At 34.4% G+C, this 25,966-nt stretch overlaps 1 protein-coding gene and 1 long non-coding RNA gene across 3 annotated transcripts in view; one reads left to right on the top strand and one right to left on the bottom strand.

The window, feature by feature from the left end:
* Window positions 1-25,966, bottom strand: part of LOC132795445 (protein bunched, class 2/F/G isoform) — a 133,379-nt gene that overhangs the window by 3,012 nt on the left and 104,401 nt on the right. For both annotated transcript variants that reach the window (XM_060806152.1, XM_060806156.1), the window contains one exon: window positions 24,632-24,683. In XM_060806152.1, coding sequence (XP_060662135.1) covers window positions 24,632-24,683 — 52 coding nt within the window. The remainder of the gene's footprint in view (window positions 1-24,631; window positions 24,684-25,966) is intronic.
* Window positions 23,176-24,617, top strand: LOC132795455 (uncharacterized). The gene is made up of 3 exons (XR_009633440.1): window positions 23,176-23,285; window positions 23,490-23,899; window positions 23,964-24,617. It is a non-coding gene; the product is annotated as an uncharacterized LOC132795455 (long non-coding RNA).

Below are 25,966 nucleotides of genomic sequence, written 5' to 3' on the forward strand. Positions count from 1 at the left end.
CATTTGCGAGTCAATGAAACCCCAAAAATAACAAAATACATACTAGATGTGCGTGTTTTTTTTTTAAATAGATAGAATCGTTCTTTTCGGCGACAGCTAATCAATTCAATTAATGCTTAGGAAACTGCGCAACGAATTGAAACAGTAAAAAAAGGTGATAAATATTTATCAATTTCGTAGAGTGCAAAACAGGTCTAACCGAAATATGTATTAAATATATTATTAATGGCAAATAAAAATAATTTATTACTCAGAGAGACAGGTGTGCATCTCATTAATATTAAATATTCATTTCAAATAGAAAACTGAGGAGTTGGGGGTTTCTGTCTTTCTCTCTGTCTCTCTGTGTTTTGTTGGAGTTGAGTTCGAAGTCGCGTCGCGTTGCGTCGTGTTGAGTTGAGTTGTGGTTGTGACGAGTCGCGTCGCGTCGAGTCGAGTCGGGTCGAGGTTCGTTTGGGTTCACGCCTCAGCTCAGAGGTAGAGACAAACCTCATCTTCCCGTTGTTGTTTGTCTTTTATTTTTTTTTGGCTGCACTTTGCTTAACGAAAACCCATAAAAATACACACACACAAACACACATTCACACAGAGAGCCAAATATGGCGACCAAGACTTCTGCTGCCTGTCGTCGTCGTCTTCACTTGTTCCATGTGCTCTTTGTTGTCTTTACTTTTGTTTTTTCTTTCTTTTCTCATTTTTCATTTTTTTTTTTTTGTTCATTTTCTTGGCCGAGTACAAAGGAATTTTGGCTGGCAAATTGGCACGAAATAAATGCTCGAGATTGACAGTTTTGAGATGCGTTTGACAGCCTAAAAGGTTATTTTTTTCTTATTTTCTTTTTGGTCTATGCACAAAAATCAATAGAACTGCAAGGTGAAACTGCTTGTCCCCCCCGCTCTCACTCACACCCTCCCTCGCTTGCTCTCTCTGTCTATATATTATGTTTTTCGTTTGCGCTAAGATGATACATACTTTTGCATTTGGCACCATCACGTAGCAGGGACTGTCGTAGCCCTTCTGCCAAATCTCGTAGAGCCAATTTTCTGGCTGGCGAAGCGACATTGTGCCCATCATAATTATTTCCTTTTTTTTTATTACAGTTTATGCACTAATATTTTTGGTATGTTCTTTTCTTTCTCTCTCACTCAGTCTCTTTAAATGTAGAGTATTTCACTTGTCGCACACACTTTTGGTTTTAAAATTGTTTGCGTTATATAATTAAAATAATTAGTTTATATCACAGTTATAAAAATGTTTCAAATATATGTATTTTTTCTTCTGTGCTTTCTTTGCTTATTTTTTCACTTGTGTCTGTCTGTTTCTTATTTGCCGTTCAATTTTTCTTTTTGGTTTTGCGTTGTGTTTACGGCAAAAGTTCAGCAATGACTGAATTCGCCGCGTAGCTTTTGGTAATTTATGAGACCGGCGCAAAGCTTTTTTGCTTTTGCATTTGCATTCGACGAGCTTTTCTGCGTGTTGCTTTTTTTTTGAGTGTGTTGTTTGCAAGTTTATGATTGCGATTTTTTTGTTTGCTTGCTGTGATTCTTGAATTTAATGTAATTCAAAGAGTCTCTTTTTGGCTTTGCACAAATACTTTAAAAAACTTATTATCAAGTATTTTAATTGTAAAAAATGTTTTTCTTTTTTTTATTTTGTTTAGCGGTTTTGTTCCGAGTTTGTGTTGCGTGTAGCGAGTTGAGCTGGCGACTGAACGTCTGCTTGCAATTAGCGTCTGATTTTATATCAAAATGGCAGCGCCGCTTGCTGAGAGCCGAGAGCGCGAGCACGCGGCAAGAGAGCGCGAGAGAGCCGGAGTGAGAGAGACAGTCAGAGAGAGAGAGAGAGAGTAAGCGAGCGTGCTGTGTATCTGGTCAAATATTTTTTTGTTTTTGTTTCATTTTTTTTTTTTTTTTGGGAGTGCGCGCCATGTTGCGACAGCTCCTCCTCAGCTGTGTGTGTGTGTGTGTGTGTGAGTGTGATTGTGTGTGTATCTCATACTCATAGACGGGTGTGTATCTTTATCTATAAGTATTTTCATGCAACTCTGTTGCTCTCTGTTTGTTTTGACGCGCGATTCGCCGTCGCGACTCTCGAGAGTCTTCTTCCATAATTTACATACTTTTATTTATTTATTCATTTTATTTACTACAACATCAGCCTGGGCTTTATATTATTAATAATTAAACAGCATTTTGTTGTTACTTTACAGACTTATTTATATAGGGAGTAACTACGAAGCTCACGCTACCTTTCTTGTTTTTTTTTTGCTTCATTTTGCTGCTCTTTTTTGCTCTGCTGTTTCTTTGACACTTTTTGCGCTGCGACGCAAAAACTTTACGACAATTTATTGCTTTTTTTCTCTTTCTTGTTTTGGTTTTTTATTTTATCATACAACACAAAAAAAAAACAACATACTCGAAATGCTCAGTGAGCGAGCGTTCTTCTTGAGACTTTTTTGAGCAAACCATGCGGTGGCTTTCAACAACAACAACATGCTGGTTGTTGTCGATGAGGTGATGATGATGGTGGTGTGGTATTTGCGGTGGTGGTTGTGGTGGTTTCCACCTTTTTGCGCATTGCGTTTAATGCTGAGAGAGCAAAAACACTTTCTTCAAAGTTTGTTTTGAGTTGTCGAAATTGAAATGCAGTTTATATAATCGAGTCAATTGTTTCCGCTTCACTTTGCTTTTGCTTTTGCAGCGTGAAAAGCAACAACAACAATAACAACAACAAAACCAGCAAAGACCAACAGAAATTCAAGGGCTTGCAAATTTGCAAAACAAATTGTCGAAAACAAAAAGAAAAACAACAACATTGACTGCAGCATTTACTGTTGGCAACTGTGTTTGAATTCAACACATGGCAACATGGAACGTATCGATTTCATGCGCATGTCTCTCCTCTCCCCTCCCCACTCCCCCTTTCTCTACATACACAAATGCGGAACCCCAAAGTAAAGCTCACACAACAACAACAACAACAACAACAACACACAAGTCTGTCTCTGTCTGTAATAATTTCCCATAGAACAAAAAGCCGGCAACGAATTGCACAAAAAAACATCCGCGTTAAGGCGGCAAAAAATTGTAAAAATCAACCAAAGTAAACAAATATGTAATAATAAATGGAATGGAAAGAAAGCAAATAAACAAACAACAATTAATTGCACATTTGTACAAACAAATAAGTAATAACTCTCGCTCATCTGAACAATTTGCTTTCTGGTGACCAGAAACTCAACTCGATTGCAAAACTACGACCGCAAGCAACTGCGTAGAATGCATCATAAAGACAACATTTCTAAATGACATAACGAGTGTATTAACAGTGCTCTACGGAGCATTCTTGATAACGAGTTGAGGTATTAAAGGCTTACGAAAGGGTAACAATACATCCGACAGTTGGCAATAGGCGAGTTGGAATTGAAATTTTCCACTGTGGAATGTTAAAAAGCTTAATTGACAATTAACACTTCCAAAGATTTTTTATTAATAACAGAAGAGTTCGTTTAACATGCCAAATGTTAACATATTCAGCTTTACATAATGTATTGTAGAATAACATTCACTGTAAGATTCAAATAGTGAAGAAAGGCTAACAGAGTAACAGAAGAGTTCTTCTAACATGCCAAATGTTAACATATTTAGCTTAACATAGCTTAACATAATGTATAACATTCCCTTTAAAATTCAAGTAGTGTAGAAAGGTTAACAGAATTCAAAGAACTTAACAGAAGAGTTCTTCTAACACGCCAAAAGTTAACATATTAAGCTTAACATAGTTTAACATAATGTAGATTAACATTCACTGTAAAATTAACATGTTCAATTAGCAAAATAATCTCTCTTAACACAGCAAATGTTAAAATACTTAACATAACATGAAAGTTAACACTTTCAATTAGCAAAATCCATGTAAATTAATTTCATTTGCATAGTATTAAACAAAAATAAAGTATCTCTATAATTGAGTAACAATATAAGGAAGAAAGGAAAGAATAAAGAGACAACAGAATATCTCTCTTAACATAGCAAATGTTAAAAAACTTAACATGAATGACAGCAAATGTGTGCTGTAAAGTTAACACTTTCAATTAGCGAAATATATAATATGCAAATAGATTTATTAATTTATTCGCGTAATATTCAACAGTACTTAATGTGTCTCTATAATTATTACAAATTAAACAGCAAACTCGTGCATCGCGTAATAAATAGCTTGTAGAGGAAGAGAGTGGAGGAGGGGAACAAACTGCAGTCACATTAACAGTCGCAATGACAAACCTAAAAGGGGGCAAGCGCCTCCCCCGCATGGCAAAAATATATATATGTAAGTATATTTTAAAAGCGATTGCAAAGTGAACTTTATAGTAAAAGCGTGTGGAAATTTTATTTCGTTGTTTACAAACAAAAGCCAGAAAAAAAAGAGAACCACAATGAGCATTGCAATAAAAGCAGCTCAGCTGCAGCGTGTGGAAAATTACAACAGAATTTCTATTATTTCTATTAGTTTTTTTCGATTTTGGCACGCGGTCAACGCGTGTGTTTGTGAGGGAGGCGCGTTGTTAGAATAGAAAACTATATAGAATATATATTGTATTGTATTTGATTGTTGTGAAAAGTAAACTATTGGAATCTGCGCCAATTAAAAGTGGATGTATTCCGGCTGATTCCGAATTCGATTTCGATTCCAATTCAGTGACTGAATCATATTACGGCGCGTGTAAAGGGTTTGGGAAATTAATGGATTGCAGCTTTGTGGACTTTGGGCTGAGAAACCAAGATAAGATAATTGAGCAACGTTGAGAATATGTGAGTCTCTTATCAATGGGGAAACATCTCATGCATCTTACTGAGAAATTTATATATACCACACAACTATCTGTATCTGTGGTTATAAAACATTCTCGTAGACATGCAGTCTCCACAGCCGACTGAAGGTTAAAAAGTCTAGAGCTTCGAGTGTTGAAGCAATTATATAAAACTTGTGTTGACAGTTGTTCAATTTGTGTTTTTAGAGAATGGTTACACAAGTAAATACAGACTGAGAGAATCAAGTATTATTTGCTCTGATTCTCATTCAAACTTGACAGTTTTGAGTGGTCTCAAGTGACCATCGTGGATTCTCATCCTATTTTCGACTACTTAAAAAAAAAAAAACAAAACTGTCTCCTCTTATCATGCCACCTGTCATTCATTTCCTCTGCATTTCCACAGAAATGTTTGCCAAGAAGAAAGAAGCGTTTTGATGTATTGACAGCTGTGTGCCATTTGTTCAATTTGTTCAATTTGTTGAATTTGGCAAACACAATTTTTTACCGTTTACCGTTTATCAGTGGAGCAGATCGAACAAACGGAACTGCAAAACTGGACTGCTTCTCAATATAATCAGCTCAAATATGTCTAATCTCTGAGAATTTCGCTTCGAAAGAAAGAGAAGAAGCTACTCTAAGCAAGAGAAAGAGAAGCAGCTACTCTAAGCATTTGTTTTGATTTTGGGCAAGTGCTCGAAGAAGAGTCGCATTTTTAATTGGCTCTGTTCTCGTTGTGCTGACGTATCGACGACTTTGCTCTTCCATGCTAAATGGCCGGCAATTGAAATTCATTAAAAACAAATCAAATAACGACGACAAACAGCAAAATGTCGCCAGCGACATAAATTTGAGAAGAGGCAGCCAAAGCAATAAACGAGGTGGGGTCTCAATTTCGTTGGGGGATTGGGGATATTATTGGAACTGAACACACAAACATACATTTAACTATCAGCTCATCATCATCGTTATCAGCAGCTAGTCCCCGATTGTCTGGCAGAGCTTATCAACAGCAGCATTCACACACTGTATGCGTGATTAACTCAAAGGCAAATAGATCACAGCAGCAGCAACAGCATTTGAGTTCGTAATCAACTATTAGCACATTTGTTTACCAAACACAGCAGGTAAACAAATACAAATACAGACAGAGAGAATGGTTTTCAATATATGCTAATATATATTCACATATATAGATTTTGTATTTGTATCTTGCCTAAAATACACCTTGTTTATTTGACCACAACAAATAGAGCTGCCAATTTGCCAGCGTCTGAGTCTGAGACTCGATATTTGCATAGAAATTAGTATGGATCATCATCATCTCATCAGCGACCAAGTCAAACTCTGACTCAGCTTCTTATCTTCCTCCTTTTCTCATGTATGTATCTGTAGATACTCTTTGTGTCGTGTCTTTCTGGATCCCTGTGGCACGTGTAGCCAAACAAAGCAACTAGTTTTCTTATCAACTATACTGAAAGAAAGAGAGCGAGAGACAGTTGCCTGCCTGCTTCTGTTGCAGTCAATAGCCAATTGTAGACATTTTTTTTGCATAGAGCCAATCAAAGGAAATACTAATAAAAACGAGCTAAACGAGCTCAATAGCAGCAACAGCAGTTCGAACAGCCCTGAACAGAGAAATATTGGCATCAAGCGACTGCGACACAATCCATAAAAAAGGTAGTTGAGGAAACAAATCAACAAAAGATCTTTCAGTGAATCAGCCAAGTCAGAATTGCAGCCAAATGATTGCAATTATAAGCTAAATACTTGGCAAATTTCATTGTTTCTGTTTTAAAAGTGAATATGAGTAAAGAAAACTATTATTTGCAAAGCAAAATCAAAGCTTCAATAAAGTTATTTCTTTTACTTCAGCGTGCCCAAAACTTAAACTCAACTTATTTCCTGACCACTCTCCTTCAAAAATATAGTATTTTATACTCAGTTTATAAAGAAAAAATCTGTCTCAGAATCAGTCAAATCAGAATTAAAGGCAATGATAAGCTAAATACTTAAATACTTAGCAAATTTCATTGTGTCTCTATAAGAACTGAGATTTTAAAACACAAATGTGAACTTTATTGAAGAGTATTACGAATGAACTAAACTATTTTTATCCAAGGAAAACATCAATATTTCATAGATCATTTGATATAATCTTTCAATTCAGGGTGCTCTACATTATCTATACTTGTTCTTAATTAATAAAAATTGGGATTTAAAAACACAAATATGAATATTATTGCCTAATTATTATGAATAAACAGAACTATATACAAAACCAAAGCAAATCAGTGTGACCAACATTATCTACATTTATTTCTAATCACTCTCCTACAAAAATATAGTATTTTATTACTAGTTTATAGTATATTAGTACTATATATGGTACTTAAGTTTTATAAACTTGCATAAATTTGTCGTATTTTTAAATCCCATTCGCCTTGATCATGCCAATTAGTGATCTTTTAATGCAATTTGATTAATTACTGTACACATGTTAAATGTTAATTCAGCAAAATCAAATCTAGCTAAGAAATTGGGCAATTAGTTTTTATGAATTCAGCAAGTGTTCTGCGAATTGTGTGCAATTAAATTGCATTTCTAATGAATATATAGAAAACTTATGTGCCACCCACGCGATATATTCAGAGGGATGAGAAAAGATGACGCATTTGATGTGTTCATAAAAAGAAAACTTTTGCTTTCGCCTCAAGAAGAAAGCGTGCCAAGAATATAATAAAATTGAAAATTGAATATGGAAAATGAAGAAATATTTCGTTTGGTCACCTATAAGTTATAGTATTAGCAGATGTATAGAGCGATTTGACAGCTCAGCAGCAGCCTACAATATTATTATTGTATGTGGGGAGGCATTTGCCAAAGACTTTGTTTGACAGTTCTAAATTAGGTTGATCGGTGCCGAAAATACACCGAAACATTACTCACTCAATTTTGTGTCTTTCAGGGAAATTGTGGCGGCAAAAATATGAAGGAAAAAAATAAAAAAAGAGGAACGAACACATTTGATAATTATTGTACACGACACTCGCTCATTTCTTTTTGGTGGCCTTAACCCAAAACTTGGGCTGACAATGCGAAAAAAAAAGAAACGAAATGGTTACAAGGATATTTCTGCGAGTTAGCTAAAGAACAACAATACTCGTAAATAAATTCGAACTGCAATCTGATGTACATAGTTCTCTTGTTGTCGTTGTCGCAGTCGCCGTAGTACATTGAATAAACATCATCATTGTCATTTTCATTTCATTTCTCAAAATTCAGCCAGAATTCAGGTCAATGGGAAAGTTTATTCAACCGTCGCGTAGCCACGCGCAAAAATAAACCTCTGGCGAAAATAATAAATACGTGATATTTCATTCTATTCTGAGAGGTGTGTGTGTGGAGGGGGGGAGATTGTGTTGAAAGGATGTTCAGTTAATAGCCAGAGACACGTGTGGCTAATAAAATATCAGAGATTGAACAAAAAGTTCTAGTGAACCTGACAATACACTGAAAAAAGTTGAAAAGTCAAAACTTTCGTCTTAGTACTCAGAATTTTGGTCTGAAAAGATTATGAAAATCTTCATCACACATCTTGATTTGAAGAACATACGATATAAGATCCGAGTTCTTATGTATAAGAGGAAAAAAATCTTATAGTTTTAAGACTCAAATTCTAATTATAAGATAATCTCAAAATCTTATTTTAAGACTCAAAATCGTATTATAAGATAAAACAAATATTATATAACATTTTTTTACTAGAATTTGTTCTTAAAGTGATATTATTTTAAAAACACGAATGTTCTTGATTTTATAAATTGGTCTTATTTTTTCAGTGAGCTCAAAATTAGTTCAGCTAGAAATACTTGTAATTAATACTAGATTTTCCTTTCTACTTTTTTCCCATTTCTACGAATTTCCATAAATGGAAGTATTAAAGCGTCAATAGCTCATCACTTCATTATAATCTAGACGATTTCTAGTGATAAATGAGCTAACCCTTAACTGAGAGCTGATAACCTTACAATAGAACAAAGCTCAGTTTTATATAATTCTATATTACTAATGTATAAAAACAAGCAGAATAAGTGAATAAGTATTTTCAGAGATTTTTAAAAGAAGAAATGTGTAATTGTGTTACTTCGGAAAAATTGGGTATTATTGGTTTTAAATATGCTTCAAATATGAAGTAGAAAGTTCAGCTTGGGAATTCTAAGTGTGGGAATTTAATTTGATTTATTTTTTTTGTGTTTGATTTTAGCTGAACTTGAGAACTTGAGTTATGAATTACATAAGATATTATGGATAGGAATGTTTGGAATTTTAGAAAATATATCAATATAAAAAGTATCTTGTACCACTCTAACAAAAAACAGTATGAAAAGTAGTTGAACAAGTAAAATCGCCATCAATATTAGAAACTCTTAGGATACACAGTTTAATAAGAAGTTGAAAAGGTAAGACGACCTTATCATCATATTTAACAAAGTGACTTAGAAACCCTTACAAAAAAAGAGCATGAAAACAAGTTGAAAGATAAATTTGTTATCTGTTCAAATACTTGAAATAGCTAAACAGCCTAGACAAAAGCCATTAGAGATCACTTTTTTAAACGTCTCTCTCCCCCTACCAGATTTATGAACTGCTATTTTAGTGTGTGTCTCTGTGGCCTCGGTTGTGAACGAAAGGGAAGGGAAGGGAAACCTCGAGCAGCAGGCGTCACAACAGCAATTTTCCACGTTTGGGGACACAGTCAAATCAAATCTAGTCGACTCGCCACGAGTTGAGGCAACGCAGAAAACAGAAAACACAGTTAATTGCCACACGCGTGCGGCGCCTTCAACCAATTTGCCAGCCATCTTTTACAGCTAATTTGCGCATTCGAATGCAATTAGCAGTTCGGTCTGTCGTCTGGCTGCGGTTTATATGGCTCTGTGTGACGTCGTCTAGGTATTTGGCTGGCATTTGAGATTGGGTCTCGGACTGCGGCTGCCTCTCAACTACCTGCTGGCCACATGCTAATCCGCATTGCAATCGCAATCTGATGGTCAGAAGGCAAATCGTAAATTGCCTAGAGAGTTGTTGTTGTTGCAACAATCTCTGCTGACTGCTGAGTTAATTGCATTTGTTTGGCTGCTCTCAGCTCTCTGATGGATGATGCAGTTTTACGATCGCATTTTTATGCGGAATATGTGTGAGGTTCACATGTCCCAAAGTGCTGTAAAATGTTGTAAATATCTATTGTTTACAACCAAGTTATCCTAACATATTCAAAACTCAGCAGCCTTGTGCCTAATGAGGCAGGTTTCAGCTGAAACAGAGAGTAAACACAGATCATGTGTGATAAATAGGGAAAAGATCGGAAAAACTTGGAAAATATTGGATCTAGATATGAAGTAGAAAGTTTAGCTTGGAAATTGTAAGTGTGGGAATTCAATTTGTTTACTTTTTTAATGAGTAAACAAATATAGTAAACTTTCATTAAGGATTGAGTATTAAAGATTATAGGGAAAACTTTGAAATTTTAGAAATTATATGATTTACATATGCTTCAACAATGAAGTAGAAACTTCAGCTTGGAAATTCTATATGTAAGAATTCATTATTTTCAAAAAAAATGTTAAGAATTTTTATAAAGAATGAAGAATTTTGTGTTTACTTTTTTGATGAGTAAACAAAATGTAGAAAACTTTTATTAAGAGTTCAGTATTAAGAATAATAGGGATAACTTTGAAAATTTGGAAAATATTGAATATAGATATACTTCAAAAATTAATAGTAAGTTTAGCTTGGATATAATATTTGAAGGAATTCATTATCAATACTTTTATTAAGAGCAAACAAATTTATAAATCTTTTATTTAAATTATCTATCATTTTGATTTTAGGAGTTGTGTGTTTACTTTTTAATAAGCAAACAAAATTTAGAAAACTTTTATAAAGAATTAAAAATTTTGTGTTTAGTTTTTAATGAGCCAACAAATTTAGAATTCTTATTTTTAAGATTTAAGAATTTTGTGTTTACTTTTTTTGATAGGCAAACAAAACTTAGAAATCTTGTATTTAAATTATCATTCAATAGTTGTTTTTAAGAGTTCTATGTTTACTATTAAATGAACAAACAAATTTAGAAAACATTTATCTAAATTACGTTGCGATTGTCAAAGATAAGAAATCAATTGATTTATATAACAGAATGCATTTGTTCAGCTCTAATAATAGCCTGGCTTTTATAACTCCCAAATGCCATCACCTTCAGTTTTGTATAACAAACTGAATTGAAGGAGCTTCTAATATGATTGTGATATGGCACCACGTATGACACTATTTATGGGCCCTAAATGAGCTTTGCTTATCGCATTACAACACTCCCCAAATACTTTGTTCTTCTCTCTCCCCCCTCTTCTTCTCTCACTTCTTTTTGCTGTCTCTTTGTTTGTCATTCGTTCGAGTTGAGTTCGCTCTCCACTTTGGGCTCTCTATGCATATCACACAAATAGTTCGTAAACAAATGAGTTGTGAAAGAGGAATGACAAAATACATGCTGAGAACACGCAGAAAATTAATGAAAATTTCGAACAACAACAAGAAGAAGAACAGCGAAAATAAAGGCTTCCTCACAAACAATACCGAAAAAAGAACAAAATTATCATGAATTATTCAAGGCCAATGATTGAAGGCAGAAGCAGAACAATAACAACAACAAACACAGAACAGAGACCACTATTATTTCATACTGTATCGGACCCTATTTGATGATCTGATGATATGCGAGGGTTGCTCGAAAGCCAAGCGAAAGCTTTTGTTTGTTGCATTTCCTCTTTAAACATTCTATGGAATGCTTTCTGATCAATCTATCTTGAAAGCTTCCTTCAACTTTTGCACAAAAAATTAATAATTTAGAATCATAATCATTAGAAAACTTTTATAAATAATAAAGAATCTTTTTTCCTTTTTTGATAAGCAAACAAAATTTAGAAAACTTTTATAAAGAATGAAGAATTTTGTGTTTAGTTTTTTTAATGAGCCAACAAATTTTGAATTCTTTTTTTTAAGAATTAATAGTTTTGTGATTACTTTTTTAATAAGCCAACAAAATTTTCGAAATTATTAATCAATAATTGTTTTTCAGACTATAAAACTTTGTTGCAATCAAAAATCTATATTTAATATGCTCCCAGAATAAATTAATTGACAAATTTCGAAAATTCTATTGTTATGAATTTGAAATATTTTCACATTAAATAGAAATAAACTAAAACACTCGCTGCATTTATGGGTTAAAGTGTTAAAAAAAGCTAGAAACAGTTCATAAAGCACCCAAGCTTTCTTTCTCTTTCTTTCTACTTTTGTAAAATCATATAAAGTACATAAGTTTTGAAACTTCCCTCGCGTATCATGCTCTCAATGCCTGGCCACGATCTGATTCTCATAGTTAATGCGAAATATTTTAATTATTTTGTTGTTTTGCTAGCCAAAGTTTTCTTTTGTTTTCGCTGTGTTGTTTTGTTTCTTCATTTGTTTTGCTGCCTCCTTCGTGCCTTTGCTATTTTTGGCACTCATCATAAAGATCATTTTGTGACGCCCCCGTCTTCGGTCTTTTATTGAGTCTCCCCCCTCCCTGCTCAGTTTAATGTTCAAATAGTTCTCGATACGTCGGACAAACTGTTCAATTTATTCTTCTATGGAATATTACTTTGCTCTTTATTGAAATTCATTGAGAGCATTGACAATTGTCTGTTGGAAAAATTTTCAACTAGCTATCCCACAATCTATAAGAAACTAATTGACTTACGAGCCGACCAACACAAACCAGATGTTGTTTTTGTCTTCTCCCCTTTTATTATTTTGATTATGTTCTCAAATGCTTACCTGCAAAGATAGAAGAGAAGAGAAAAGGGTAAGCGAAGTGTGTCAAAAATGGGTAAACAAAATGTAAATTATGTTATTCTTAAAGTATTCGTAGAAAAATTAGACATCAAACTGTCAACAGATGATGATTTAGATATATATACATATATAGATGATAGAAAGCATACAAATAATGTTTCTTTCTTTTTTGGATTCTAAAGACTTATTATAAGATCAAGATCCCATCAAGCAAATTGAACGTGGCGAAAATGTGTTTTGTATTTTTCCCCATTCCCATTTAGTTTTTCTTAGCTAAATTATTAACGCGGAAGCAAACGCGAGACTGCTTTATAGAGTTTATTGAGCTATTTAAGAATCGTGCACATTTCACAGATAAATATGTATTTGTATATAATATAAAGTATGTCTAACGTCAAAGGCATTTCTATATTCTCTAGCTGAAAGAAAACTTTCCATCGGTTGTTTGTGGGCCTAATTCAGTGGCAGAGATTGGTGCCAATTTCAAGTGTCCAACTAATGACAACACGTGATGAAAGAAGCCACATACGAGTACAACAAAATTAATCATCGCATTGCAAAAGCATCTAATTTTAAACGATGTGAACGCATCCATCTGTTTTTTTTTGTTGCCCGCCATATGCAAAAAAGGCAAACGCGTTTCCATTGCGATTGCGAGTATGTTGGTGTTGGCGATCATGGCCAAATATATACACATACATACATAGTATACTATATCGTATATACGAGGTTACTCAGGTAGGTAGGTGTGTCTCTCCGAAGTCGAAAAAAACAAAAGTCGCCAGACACATGCCACGCACACGCACAACTCAAGACAACTCACGACACTCGCAACTTGCTCGACTGGTCGAACACAAACTCAATAAAAAAAACTTGAATCGATAAACGAACGCATTTAAATTAGTTGTAGCCGAGACTCGAGACTGAGACTGAGACTACGACATTTGCAAAAATAAAACATATATGGAGAAATTATAAAGTCTAAGCAAGTACTCTTAACAGAATTAGCATAAACTGAGCAAGAAATGTTAAGAAATTATGTCAGATAGTACTAAAGACAACACTTGAAAGATACATCAGAGATATATTAAAGCTAAACTTAAACTACGCTCAATTTATTTGTGATGGATCAAGAACATTTCGATACTTTCCTTTGAGAAATTATAAAGTCTAAGTAAATACTCTAAACAGAATTAACATAAACTGAGCACATTTCATTAGATGAAAAGCAAGAGTCAACAAAGATAATACTAAAGATTGCTAAAGACAACTGTTATATCATCACAAACTACCCTCAAATTTATGAAGACTCAAGTGAAGCTCAAGTTATTTGTGATCAATGAACAACATTTCGACACTTTCCTAAAACAAACTTTAAATCATTTCAATTCTATAAATTATACAATTCATTTCAATTTTAATATCTTCTCTAAATTTATAAGCTGAGCACATTTCATTAACTGAAAAGCAAGAGTCAAGAAATGTCAACGAAGATAATACTAAAGACAACAGTTGAACATATATCGGACATTTATTGAAGCTAAAGCTAAACTGATCTTAAATCTATAAAGACTAAATTGAAGCTGAAGTTATTTGTGATCAATCAACAACATTTCGACTTTTTCCTAAAACAAATTTCAAACCTTTCAATTCTAATATCTACTCTAAATTAGCTGCAAGACAGAGTCAAGATATGTCAACAAAGACAATAGTTAAAAGATATCTCTGAAATATAGCTACAACTTTAGAGCTAAAGCTGACCAACACGATTTAGTCTACAATGTATCAAAACTCAATCGGAGTTGAATCTTTTATCTCTAAACATTTCTTCAAGATGTTTCAAACATTTTCAATTAAAGATCTTTCGTTCCTAACTTTCTTTAAATACATTTCAAACAACTCCAATTAAAAATCTTAGGTTCTTAACTTTCTTTAAATATATTTTAAACATTTCAATGACATATCTCCTTTATTTCAAACATTTTCAGTTGAAGATCTTTCGTTCCTAACTTTCTTTAAATATATTGCAAACTATTCAAATTAAAGATCTTAAGTTCCCTACATACTTTGAATGTGTTTCGAACATTTCCATAAAATATCTTATATTTTTCAAACATTTGCGATGAAAGATCTTTAGTTTCTAACTTTCTTTAAATACATTTCAAACAATTCCAATAAAAGATATTTAGTTTCTAACTTTCTTTAAAAGTATTTCAAACATTCCCATAATATATTTCCTATATTTCCAACATTTCCAATAAAATTTCTTTAGATCCTAATAAAGCAAATAATAATATCTTTTCTATATTATAAAACTCATTTCAAGTTATAAAATAAATGAATTTTTTCTCATACAAATTTCTTACACTTTCCAAAAAATATCTCCTATCTCCCTTTTTCAAGTTCAATTTTCTACTAAATTAAACAAAAATGATTTGTTCATATTTATATCTTGATTATTTCTGTTGCTGCCTTATTTTTAGCAAATTTGTTTTGTACTGATTTTGTTTTTTGTTTGTATTTGTAGCTGGTATCGTTTTTGGTTTCGCCGAATGCCAAAAAGTTAATTGGGTCAACAACTGTTTTTGTCATTTTTCAGCATTATTATTTATATATAAATGTTGTTGTTTTAAACAACAAACAACATCAACAACAACGAAATTTGCTGCTGCTTGACAACCAGCAAAATACATCAAAATATTTACGTATTTTTTGGCCAAGTGTGGAAAAACTTTTGTGAGTGGCTGTGGCTGTAAATGCTATTGTTTGGGGCTATATCAAGTGCAGGTTGACAGTTGGCAGTTGATTGACATTTCTAGTTGTTGTTAAGTGGCACAAGCGTGTGTTGTGTGTTGTGTCTTTGTTTTAGTTGAGTTGAGGTGCAAATGTGAATTGGGAGAAATTTGTCAACTTTTGAACAGTGCTGCAGCTGCTGAGCTGAGAGAGGCGCAACCTTAGGCGTTGGACACACCCACTTGAATTAAAATCATCAGCCATCGAATGGCAGCTCAATAACACATCGAATATATTGGCCAAAGTTTGATGTGGAATTCAAGTTGAAAACACTTTAAAAGGTCACAACTCGATCATGATTAAGCGACTATTATTATTCGGAATTAAAAAGCAATCTTTGCTTCTCAGCTGTTTCCTCATACACAACGCAAATATAATTGATGTCGATTCAGAACTCGCTTCAAATGCAATTATCGAACATACGGAAGATACTTTTATCAAGAGTTGAATATAGCACAAAGGTCATTGTGTCAATATATCACAAAAACATTAAATACTCAACTCAGTTCAGTTCAGAGGTGAACAGCGTTTCAGTCACATTAATCATAAAAGGAATTTTGCATAATGAGCAGCTTAAAATATATGCGAAATTTGTGTGAATGGAAATTCCAAAATTATTAAAGCACATTTCTACACTTTGCAGCGTATCTAGAGTTCGTCTGCAGCTTCATTTATCTCGAAGCTGTTTAACATTAATTTGTATGCAGGCGCCATCATCGAATGGGTGAAAATTCATTCAACATATGCAAAATAAATACAAATAATATTTGTTACGATTTTTAATTTGCATAAATCTGTTTATTGTTGACGCTGCCGCAAACGATATAAACAAATAATAATAATAAGGCATAAATTATAAGCACACACACAGCAACAGACACAAAAGTCAAATTGTCTTGGGTTTTAGCCGGTTTTTGTTTACGCGTTGTGGCTGTGGCTGTTTCTCTCTTCGTTTTTGGCACAAATTGGCACAAAATTGTTGCTGGCAAATGCGAGTAGCGAGTAAATCAAATGTGATTTATTTAATATGTCTAGTTCCGTGTCTGTCGTGAAATCTAGGCAGCAGGAAACTGGCAAAAGAATAGACACGAAATGATAGGCAATTGCCTTGTGTTCATGTGTTTCATGTGTGTTTTGTGTGTTTTCTGTCTAATTAATTTTTGGCATGCAAAAAGTGAAAACGAGAACAGCTGCTATTTGAGTGTGTGTGTGTCTGCGTGTGTATTATATAAGATAAAAACACTTCGAGTGGGTGCGGCTCTAATCTGTACGATAACCGAGTTCCACAACAGACACACACACACTCACTATCCCCCAGGGCTTGGAGTGGCGATAAGCGTGCAGATATTGCCCCAAAAGTATTGGGCGTTCTATTTTGTCTAATCAAGGACGTTGCATGGCGATTACGAGACGAGTAGAGTATACTTAGCAGAGCACACTCTGCAGTATACAAATGTGTTAGATTAAAGTCGAGAGCGGCAATAAGAGCACACTTTACAGCATACGTTTGCATGTGTAAGAATAATTTGTAGTGTCGCATGAGAGCGCACTTTGCAGATTACAAACGTAAGCACATGCATAAAAACGAGTGTCGCAGTTCAATGCATTTCTGTAAGAAATTCTTACTAGGAATACAATCGAGTGTCGTAATGAGAGTACACTTTGCAGCATACAAGCATAAGCAAGATTAAAGCCGAGAGTGTCCGTGAGAGCACACTTTACAACGATCATAAGCTTAATGCCTAATGTGGAATGTGGAAGAATAAATTTGACTGTCGCAAACACAGCACACTTTACCACATTCACATGTAAGCTTAATTTTGAGTGTTGCAGTGAGAGTACACTTTAAAACACGCATAAGCCTAAAGTCGAATGTCGTTGTGAGAACACACTTTACTACACACATACGTTGAAGCATTAAGTCGAGTGCCGCAATTACAGCACACTTTACCACAACATATTTAAGTTAGACGTCGCGATTGTCGCTGAGAGCGCACACTTGGCTAGCTTAAAGTCTAGTATCGCAATCACAGCACACTTTACAACATACACATTTAAGTTGGAAGTCGATTGTCGCTGTGAGAGCACACTTTGCTAGCTTAAAGACGAGTGTCGCTGCGAGAGCTCATTTTGCCGATAACAAGCGCATTGGCTTGGCATGAAAATTGAGTTCGCTTAGCAACAAAATGCAACAAAATGGTAACGAATACTTGCAGCAGCAAGTGAGTACTAGTTTGAGTGCATGGCAAGCAAACTGTGAACATATTGCTGGGCGATAAAACTGACCCACTTTCAAACTCGACGGCGGCGCTGACTGCCACCAAACATCATGCATCTAAAGGCTATGCTATCTATGTTATATCTATCAGACGCTCGTCTAGGCCAGTAAATACACAGCTGTAAGTTTAAGTGTGTGTATGTTTGGGGCGTTGCAATGTCGTCACATTGTCTAAACAAGTTTCACGCTTGTGTGAGTGTGAGTAATTGCATGTGTGGGAGGGTGTGTATGTGTGTGTGTGTTTGATTTTGGCAACACAACAAAAGACAGAGAGACACACATCATGACCTTGAATGTGAAATGAAAATTCTAGACGAAACCGACTAAAAACAGCCAAAGTATCTCATGCCCATTTCGTGGCATGTCGCCACCTTGTTGTTAGCCGCATATTGGCATGCAAATGTATGCAGCTAATTGCAACAAAGTTTTGTGTTTAGCATCGACTCGTTTTTCCTGCGAATTGTTGCATGACTGAGTCACAGCTGTTTTTCCCTTTTCCACTGTGTGAGCTCATCAGCAGTGAGCTGCAGCAATTGTTGTGAAATTCTACGCCCCAACCCCAAGGCATACAAAATATTCCTCCTCTGACTCTCGACTCGATTCGACTCGACACTTGGCTTGCATTTCACACGAATTGAAAGTCGCCGACCTCCACTTCTCAGCAACAGCAACAGCAAAAACAACAACGAGAACAATTACGAGCACAATGTGTTGCATCAAATGTCAAATTCTATAGGAAACTTTTATGCTTAGTTCAGTTCAGCTCAGTTCTCAAAAGTACACAATAGACTTGGCTGAGTTGCCGAAGATGCAACAAACTAACGTTGCAACACGGGCTTTGCCATTGTGTGATGCAATCTGAGGCTGCAGCCAATGACGTCAGCTGCAGCGACAAAGTCCGACTTTTATTGTTTCTCGATACAAGTTTGTTAAACTAGAGATGACAACGTGAGCAAAAGCAACGAATTTGTACTAACAATTTTTGCAAATGTATATCATATAGCAGATATTTTCATTCTTTATAAACTTTTTCATCCTGTTTAACAATCATTTGATTTTCCTAAATGCTTTCAATGAATTCTTGAATTCTTTGTATTACCTCTTTTCATTATCTGACTAAAGTTATCTTGTAATTTCTTTCAAGTATTCATAAGCTACTTCATCCTGTTGTTCTTTCGCTTGAATTGACCTGATTCTTTAAGTGTTTTCAATAAATTCTTCAGCTTTTATTCCTAATCCTATTCCTATTCCTATTCCTATTCCTATTCCTATTCCGATTCCTATTCCTATTCCTATACCTATTCCGATTCCTATTCCTATTCCTATTCCTATTCCTATACCTATACCTACACCTATTTCTATTCCTTAACTTTGGTTTCCAACTTACGCCTAGTATTACGTTATTCCTTTCAAGTATTCATCGATTGTATTGACCTCATTTCTCTGACTACTTTCCCTACTCGTATCTTTCACGACATTTTTGGCTCACGAGTCCGCCTCTAATGAGCCGCTCTCAATATGCTATTAGCTATGTTTTTCCCCATTGTGTCAGATCGAATGATAAACACGCAGTTGGTTGTCTGCCTCAACTAATTAGCACTATATGGACTAAGCCATAAAGCAGCGGCGAGAGCGAGCGACTGACGTCAGTCGACGTCGACGTCGACTGGTTCAAAGTGCAATTAGGGCAAATGCTACAGATACTCAACATTCGATATGAATACAGAATACAGATACAGATAGTAGACAAACAAATGCGATTACTTGTGGCAGCATATCAGTTTTGATTTGGCATCATCTCAACTGTCGACACGCTTAGCACGCGGCTCAAACGCGTGCCTTTGTCTTTGGTGTGGAAAAGTAAAAAGAGTAAAGACTAAAGCGAAGACAAGTGCTTGGACTTTCCATTGGCAAATATGTTTGCCAGATGTCGCAACAAGAGCATTGTTATGTAAGGCACTTGCCTATTATCTTTGGCCGAGCATAAACATGCTGGCAATAACATTATTATTGTTGGTGCGTTTGTTGTTCTAGTCGAGTACAAAACATTCTTGTTTTTCACAAAGCACTTGCTCAAACAGAGCAACAGAGAGTGGTAAAAACCCGCACAACTCTTAACCTGGTCAAAGTATTTATACCGTTAAAGTTCTTAGTAGCTTTGGCTGACAATCTGGTATATTTTGTACTCGATGGTATATTTTGAATGTAATACTATATAAATATACCAAATATAGCTTTTGGTTTATTTTTTGTATTTTTGCGGTATATTAATTTGGTATATTTGAACAATAATACCTCACTACTTTTATTTAAAATGGGTAGTGGATATCACACGGTCGATATTAATATATATATAAGTATTTTTGCGGTATGCTAATTTGGTATATTTGAAGAATAGGTAGCAGGTTGAATATAATACTATATAAATATACCAATTATAAGTTTTGGTATATTTTAGTATTTTTGAGGTATGTTAATTTGGTATATTTGAAGAATAATACCTCACTAATTTTATTCAAAATAGGTAGTGGGTATCACATAGCCGGTATAAATATACCAAATATAGCTTTTGGTATATTTTAGTATTTTGTGCGGTATGCTAATTTGGTATATTTGAAGAATAGGTAGCAGGTATCGCACAGTCGAACACACTCGACTGTAGCTTTCTTGTTTTCAATTCTGTTTCATTTTTTATCTTATCTTTTATGGCTCCGCTCCCGCACCCGCTTTCCTCCCCCTTCTTTAGATTTGTATGTTGTATTGTTGTTTATGGCTTTGTGGCTTGTTTTTCCAGTCCGCCCGCAGTCAAATAGGCTTAAGCAGAACACAAAACACAAAAAATTAACACCATAAATGTCATTAAGTCATTAAGTTCTCGCTGTCCCAATCCATCTTATCTTGTTGTTTTCAAGTTCTGTTTCCTTAACTGTTGAATATCTGTTTTTTTGCTGTCACAAAATTGAGGAAATTTGATAATTAGCGCGGAATTGGCCAGACAAATCGATAAGCTCAAGTGTTTGGCAGAGATCTAAGAAATTAAAAGGAAAATCTAAGGCTTAGAAGTATGCTCACAATTTGTTTAATCTAACACCTATTCATCAATTACTGAGATAACAGTTATCTATATACTTTGAACACACTTTGAACTGTCTGTCGAAGCATTTATTAAATATTAATCTAACCTAAAAACGCTATCGTCAATCGTTACTACAAGTGGCGCCTAGACTTTGTTTTGTTTGATTGAACTGTTTGTTTTCATCTACAAAGATGTGAGTATATAGTAAAATATATGTATAGACGCGCAATGGGCACGAGATTAGCATAATATACGCATAATTGGAACGTGTGAGTGCCACACAAATACACTCACAAATACATTCACTCATTCGTATTGCTGATAGCTGAATTTTTGTACTCATAGTTCTGTTTGAATTCTTGCTTATCGCAGCTGCTGATACGAAGTATTTCTTCAGAGTCGTGTGCCTTTCAAATTCCTTTGCCAAAATATACAAAATTGAAAGACAAAAAGCAAAACCTAAAATATACTTTTTTTAAATGCGCAAAAAATGCGAAAGTGACGTCATTATCGCTTTGCATTGATTGATAAGCGAAATGTTGAAAATGAAATATAAAAACATTGTTGTATATTGTTTATGCATAAAGAAAGAATCGTTTAAGGAAGAACTCGCCCCGTCAGACTTCCGCCCACTCGAAGGGCGTGTGTTGTGTACAATATATAAAAGTATTTTATTGCGACCGCTTGTTCCTGTCTTTGTAAAACAGGAAAAGTGTCCGCTACACATAAATTACAAAAATATATATGTATACAAGAATAATATTCAGTTTTATTTGAAACCGGGGAAAACAAATGAGTTTTCAGCGGCTGTAAATCATCATCAAAAGAGGCGACACAGTCTATAAAAACTCTCTATGAGGAAACATTTTGGGGAAAGAATTAAAAGAAATGGAATGTTTCGGTATTCTGAAAAAAATTTCAAAGCAAATAGAAATTGCAAAGCTGAGCAAAGCTTGCTTTGCTTTTATATAACACCTTTGTGTTATCTCTTTGTACACACCTGTCTAAGCACATCTATTTTTAGGCGTTGCTGGATATCCCTCCTCTACACTTGAGTCAATGTATCGATAATAATAATGATGCATAATGCGATGACTTTCACTTTGAAGGGTGAGAGTTGAGTTGAGACTTGACTTTGGCCATTTGATCGAATGCATTATAATTATAATTATTATTTTGCCAAATTGTTTTCGCCATATCATGGCGCAAAAATGTACTTGAAAGCGATTACATACCGACTGAGTATTATTATTATTATTATATTTTATTTTTGCTTCGGCTAACAATTTATGACTTTTTCGAGTGGTGGCGCGATAAGCGAAACGCACAATACAAACAAACACAGAGAGCGAAGCGAAATGTCTGCCATTTTGTAAACAACATGCCTGATAAGAAAAGCGACCCAGCCCGATTAAAAATGATTTTATTTTTGTTCACATTTTGCGACAAGGTCAAAAACAACTATTAAATCCTGTTACATACAAGTAGTGTCGAGGGAAAAGTGAAACAATAAATGAAAATTACTTTCACGGAACGAAAGAAACTTCTCAGACGAATAGAAAGGCAATCGAGAAGAATTGTTGTCATCTTTTTCATCTTTTTGTATCATCTTTTTTGGCCCGATGAAAGTGCAGAGCGCAATTGAATTGACCCAAATGACCAATAATGGTCAGCTTTGTTGGTCTCTTTCACACAACATTTGATTTGAAAAAGGAAAAGTTGATTGACTTAAATCGAAGCAGCTGCTGCAACCAGCTGAAACTGCATGCAACAAGTAGAACCAATATGTGTCAACCAGCGGCCACAGATCCGTCATAATAATAAATGAAATCAACAAGAAGTGGAACCAATGCTATGGCAATGACTTTTTGGGTAGACTTTTTACCATTCAACTTTTTTGTGGCGTTAATTAAAAGCCCATAAAAGTGTTGAAGATTAGTTAAGAGCTGCAATTTCTTCTTCAGCTGTAGGAAACGAAATGAACGATTGTTTTATTGTTGATTTGCGTCAGCTTTATTTCCCTAATTGATTTATAGGTCTCTTTCTGGTTGGAATACAAATAAGTGCCACGATAAGAACTGGAACTATTTGGATTGGAATTGTGAATGAATGGAAGTAATAAAATCAATCATCTAAACTAAAGTTTAAATTCAATGAAATCAGACAGATGGTAATAGGAAAAGAGCTAAAACACGATAAGCTCTGTTTCGAAATTGTGAATGAATGTGAAAAAGATTTAAAGAAAAGTATATCGGAGGAAATATGAATGAGTCAGTAAAGAATAATCATTCATTTAAGCATAGTTTTATAAGTGAATAAATCAGAATAGTATAATCATTCATTTCAACTAAATTTGAAAGTCAAGTATGTCAGATGAAATACATAAAAATGTCACACAAGTAAACTGTTGAAATTATAAATGAATTCGAAAAGTAATTATTAAAATAATTCCCACACAAATTGTGAAAGAATTCGATTTATTATTCGGATATAACCATTCACTTCAACTAAAATTTAAAGCCAAGCAATTGTGAATGAATCCTCATAATATATTTGCAAAAAAAAAGGAGAATATTCTTCCCTCTTAATTGCTTTCACAATGCACTTCACTTAATGTCATATTCTTTATTCGTCAGCTTTGCTTGTCAGGCCATAAAGTGACCATTCTATCACTCCAAGAATAGCATCAACAAACAATCTGAGAACAACTCAATGGAGAGAGAGAGAGTGAGAGATGAGGCTCAAGAAGAAAGCCGCCAACCAGTTGACAACGCATGTCAATTAACAGGCTGCAATTGCGACTCGGTCATCTTCTGCTGCTGTTGCTGCTTGGGAGGCATTTTCAACAGACTTCGCAAATCATAAACACATAAATTATATAGAGAAAGATATCAAGAGAAGGATAGAAAGAGAGGGAGAGAGGGGATCAAATAATCAATTGGCATCTTTCAGTTTTCATCGCTGTCTGCTGAATGTTGCCATTTTAATTGAGTCTAAAAATAGCTGCGAGTACGAGAACGAATACGAATGCGAATACGAGTGTTGAGTATGAATACAAGTGCGAGTACTCGTGTTCAATTGAACTAAATTTGCACTTGTTCATTTCTAAGGACAACAACGATGTGAGTGGGTAAAAGAAGATGAGAAGAAGCAGAGGCAGAGTCCACTCGAGGGGGCAACCACAGCAACCACAACAACAACAACAAATGTTGCGGAGGTCTTTGGCCAGTGATTCGCTTGGAAATGGATTTGAAGTGGCAGCTGGAACTATTTTTGGACCAGTGGCAAGCGGAAGATTTCAGTTAGAACCAACTACAACTGAATGGTGCTTAATCTAACATAGTTTAACGAGTCTATTTTTAAATAAAATGGTCACTAGAAAAACCCTGCTTAACACCTCCTAACTCAACATGATTAACAATCCTTTCTAGTGCTCAAATTTCGCATTCGCTTATCTAAATCTATGCGCAAAGTTGCCCCACAATCGTTTCGTAGTTACAAAAGCTATAAAAACTCGATTCAACAACACATTTTTTAATTCATTTTTCACGGCCAAAAGTTCGCGGCAAAAACTCTGATAAGCACTCTTCTTCTTATACATTGCTGTTGAACAACATTGCACATTATAAAGATTATTTCGCTTATCAGCGAGAACGGACAACAAAAAGAAAGAGAGAGAGACAAATTCTTACACAAATTAAATATTATCAAGAAACAAGGATTTTTCCCTCTAAATATAGATTGATGATAAATGCAATAAAACCAAAAAAAAACTTACCATTGCCTGTTCGATTTTGTTGTCAATCGCAACTGCACTTGTTCCAGATGCACTGCAAAGAGAAAGATACAAAATAAATGATTAATGGATGTAATTAAAAAAAATGGTATTTGATTTCGCAAATCAATTTGGGATGCGGTTTTAATCAGACTTCATAATCCCCCTCAGGGAGCATTTAAAATTGTGATGTGACCTTGTGGCCAATTGAGGTCAATACGATGATAAAACTTCCTCCAACGCTTTTGCAAAAGTTTTTGCCACAATCGGAAAATAAAAGAGCCCCCATTTAAATGCAATGTCAAATGCGCAATTAAATTGTCAGCTTTTCGCATTAAATTTACCGAAAATTTGAGAGAGAGATAAAATACAAGAGATAATAAAAGAGTCGCCCCATCAAATGTTTTGCAAAAAAACCGCAACGAGTCTGATAATTCGTTTGGCTCATTAAAATGATTGAATAGTCTGTCTGTCCAGCAATCCGTCTGTCTGTCTGTCCGTCTGTCTGATTGTCTCTCTCTCGCTCCGCAACGGTCTGTCAATTTTTCAAATGGTTTTAACATGTCAGTGGAGCAGCTGCAAATAAATACTTTGTGTATCTACATTTCCTTAATTATTGAGTGACCAAACAAATTGCATATTATACCATTGTTCGCATGGCTTTTAATTATGTAACAAAACTAGATGAGAGGCAAGTAAGTATATTCATACAAAGTGTGCTCGACTGTGAGATGCCCACTATAAATTTTCAAGAAAAGCAAAACAGTGAGGTAGTACTTTTAAAATATACCGAATTAATATACCGCAAAAATATTAAAAATATATCAAATACATTCTAAATCTACAAAAGTTATTCGCTTACAATACATTGCGGTATTAATTTTGAAATATATCATAGTAATATACCACAAAAATACTAAAAATATACCAACATTTAGCCTTTGATATACCACAAAAATATATTTTGTTTTATATATATATATATATATATATATTGAATCTTTGTGGTATATATTTGGTATATTTGAAAAGTTTGTATATTGATATATTACTACATTTAAAATAACTAAATTTAATAAGTTATATTAGCTTTTTACCCTATAGGTAGTGAGTATAAATAAAAACTCGATTACATAAAGCATTAAAATCGCTTACAATACATTTTCAATTTGCAGTAAAGAACTGCAAAGTCGAAGATCTAATGCTCTTAGGGAAGTAATAAATATCACAACAAAATGAACAAACTATAATGATAATTTATTAAGCTGTCACAGACTGGCATTTTCTATTCATAGTTTAAGACATCTCCACAGTCGACTGAGGCTTTAACCAAGTTAT

This window comes from Drosophila nasuta, chromosome 2L (assembly GCF_023558535.2).
Source record: "Drosophila nasuta strain 15112-1781.00 chromosome 2L, ASM2355853v1, whole genome shotgun sequence".
In the NCBI taxonomy this organism is placed as follows: domain Eukaryota; kingdom Metazoa; phylum Arthropoda; class Insecta; order Diptera; family Drosophilidae; genus Drosophila; species Drosophila nasuta.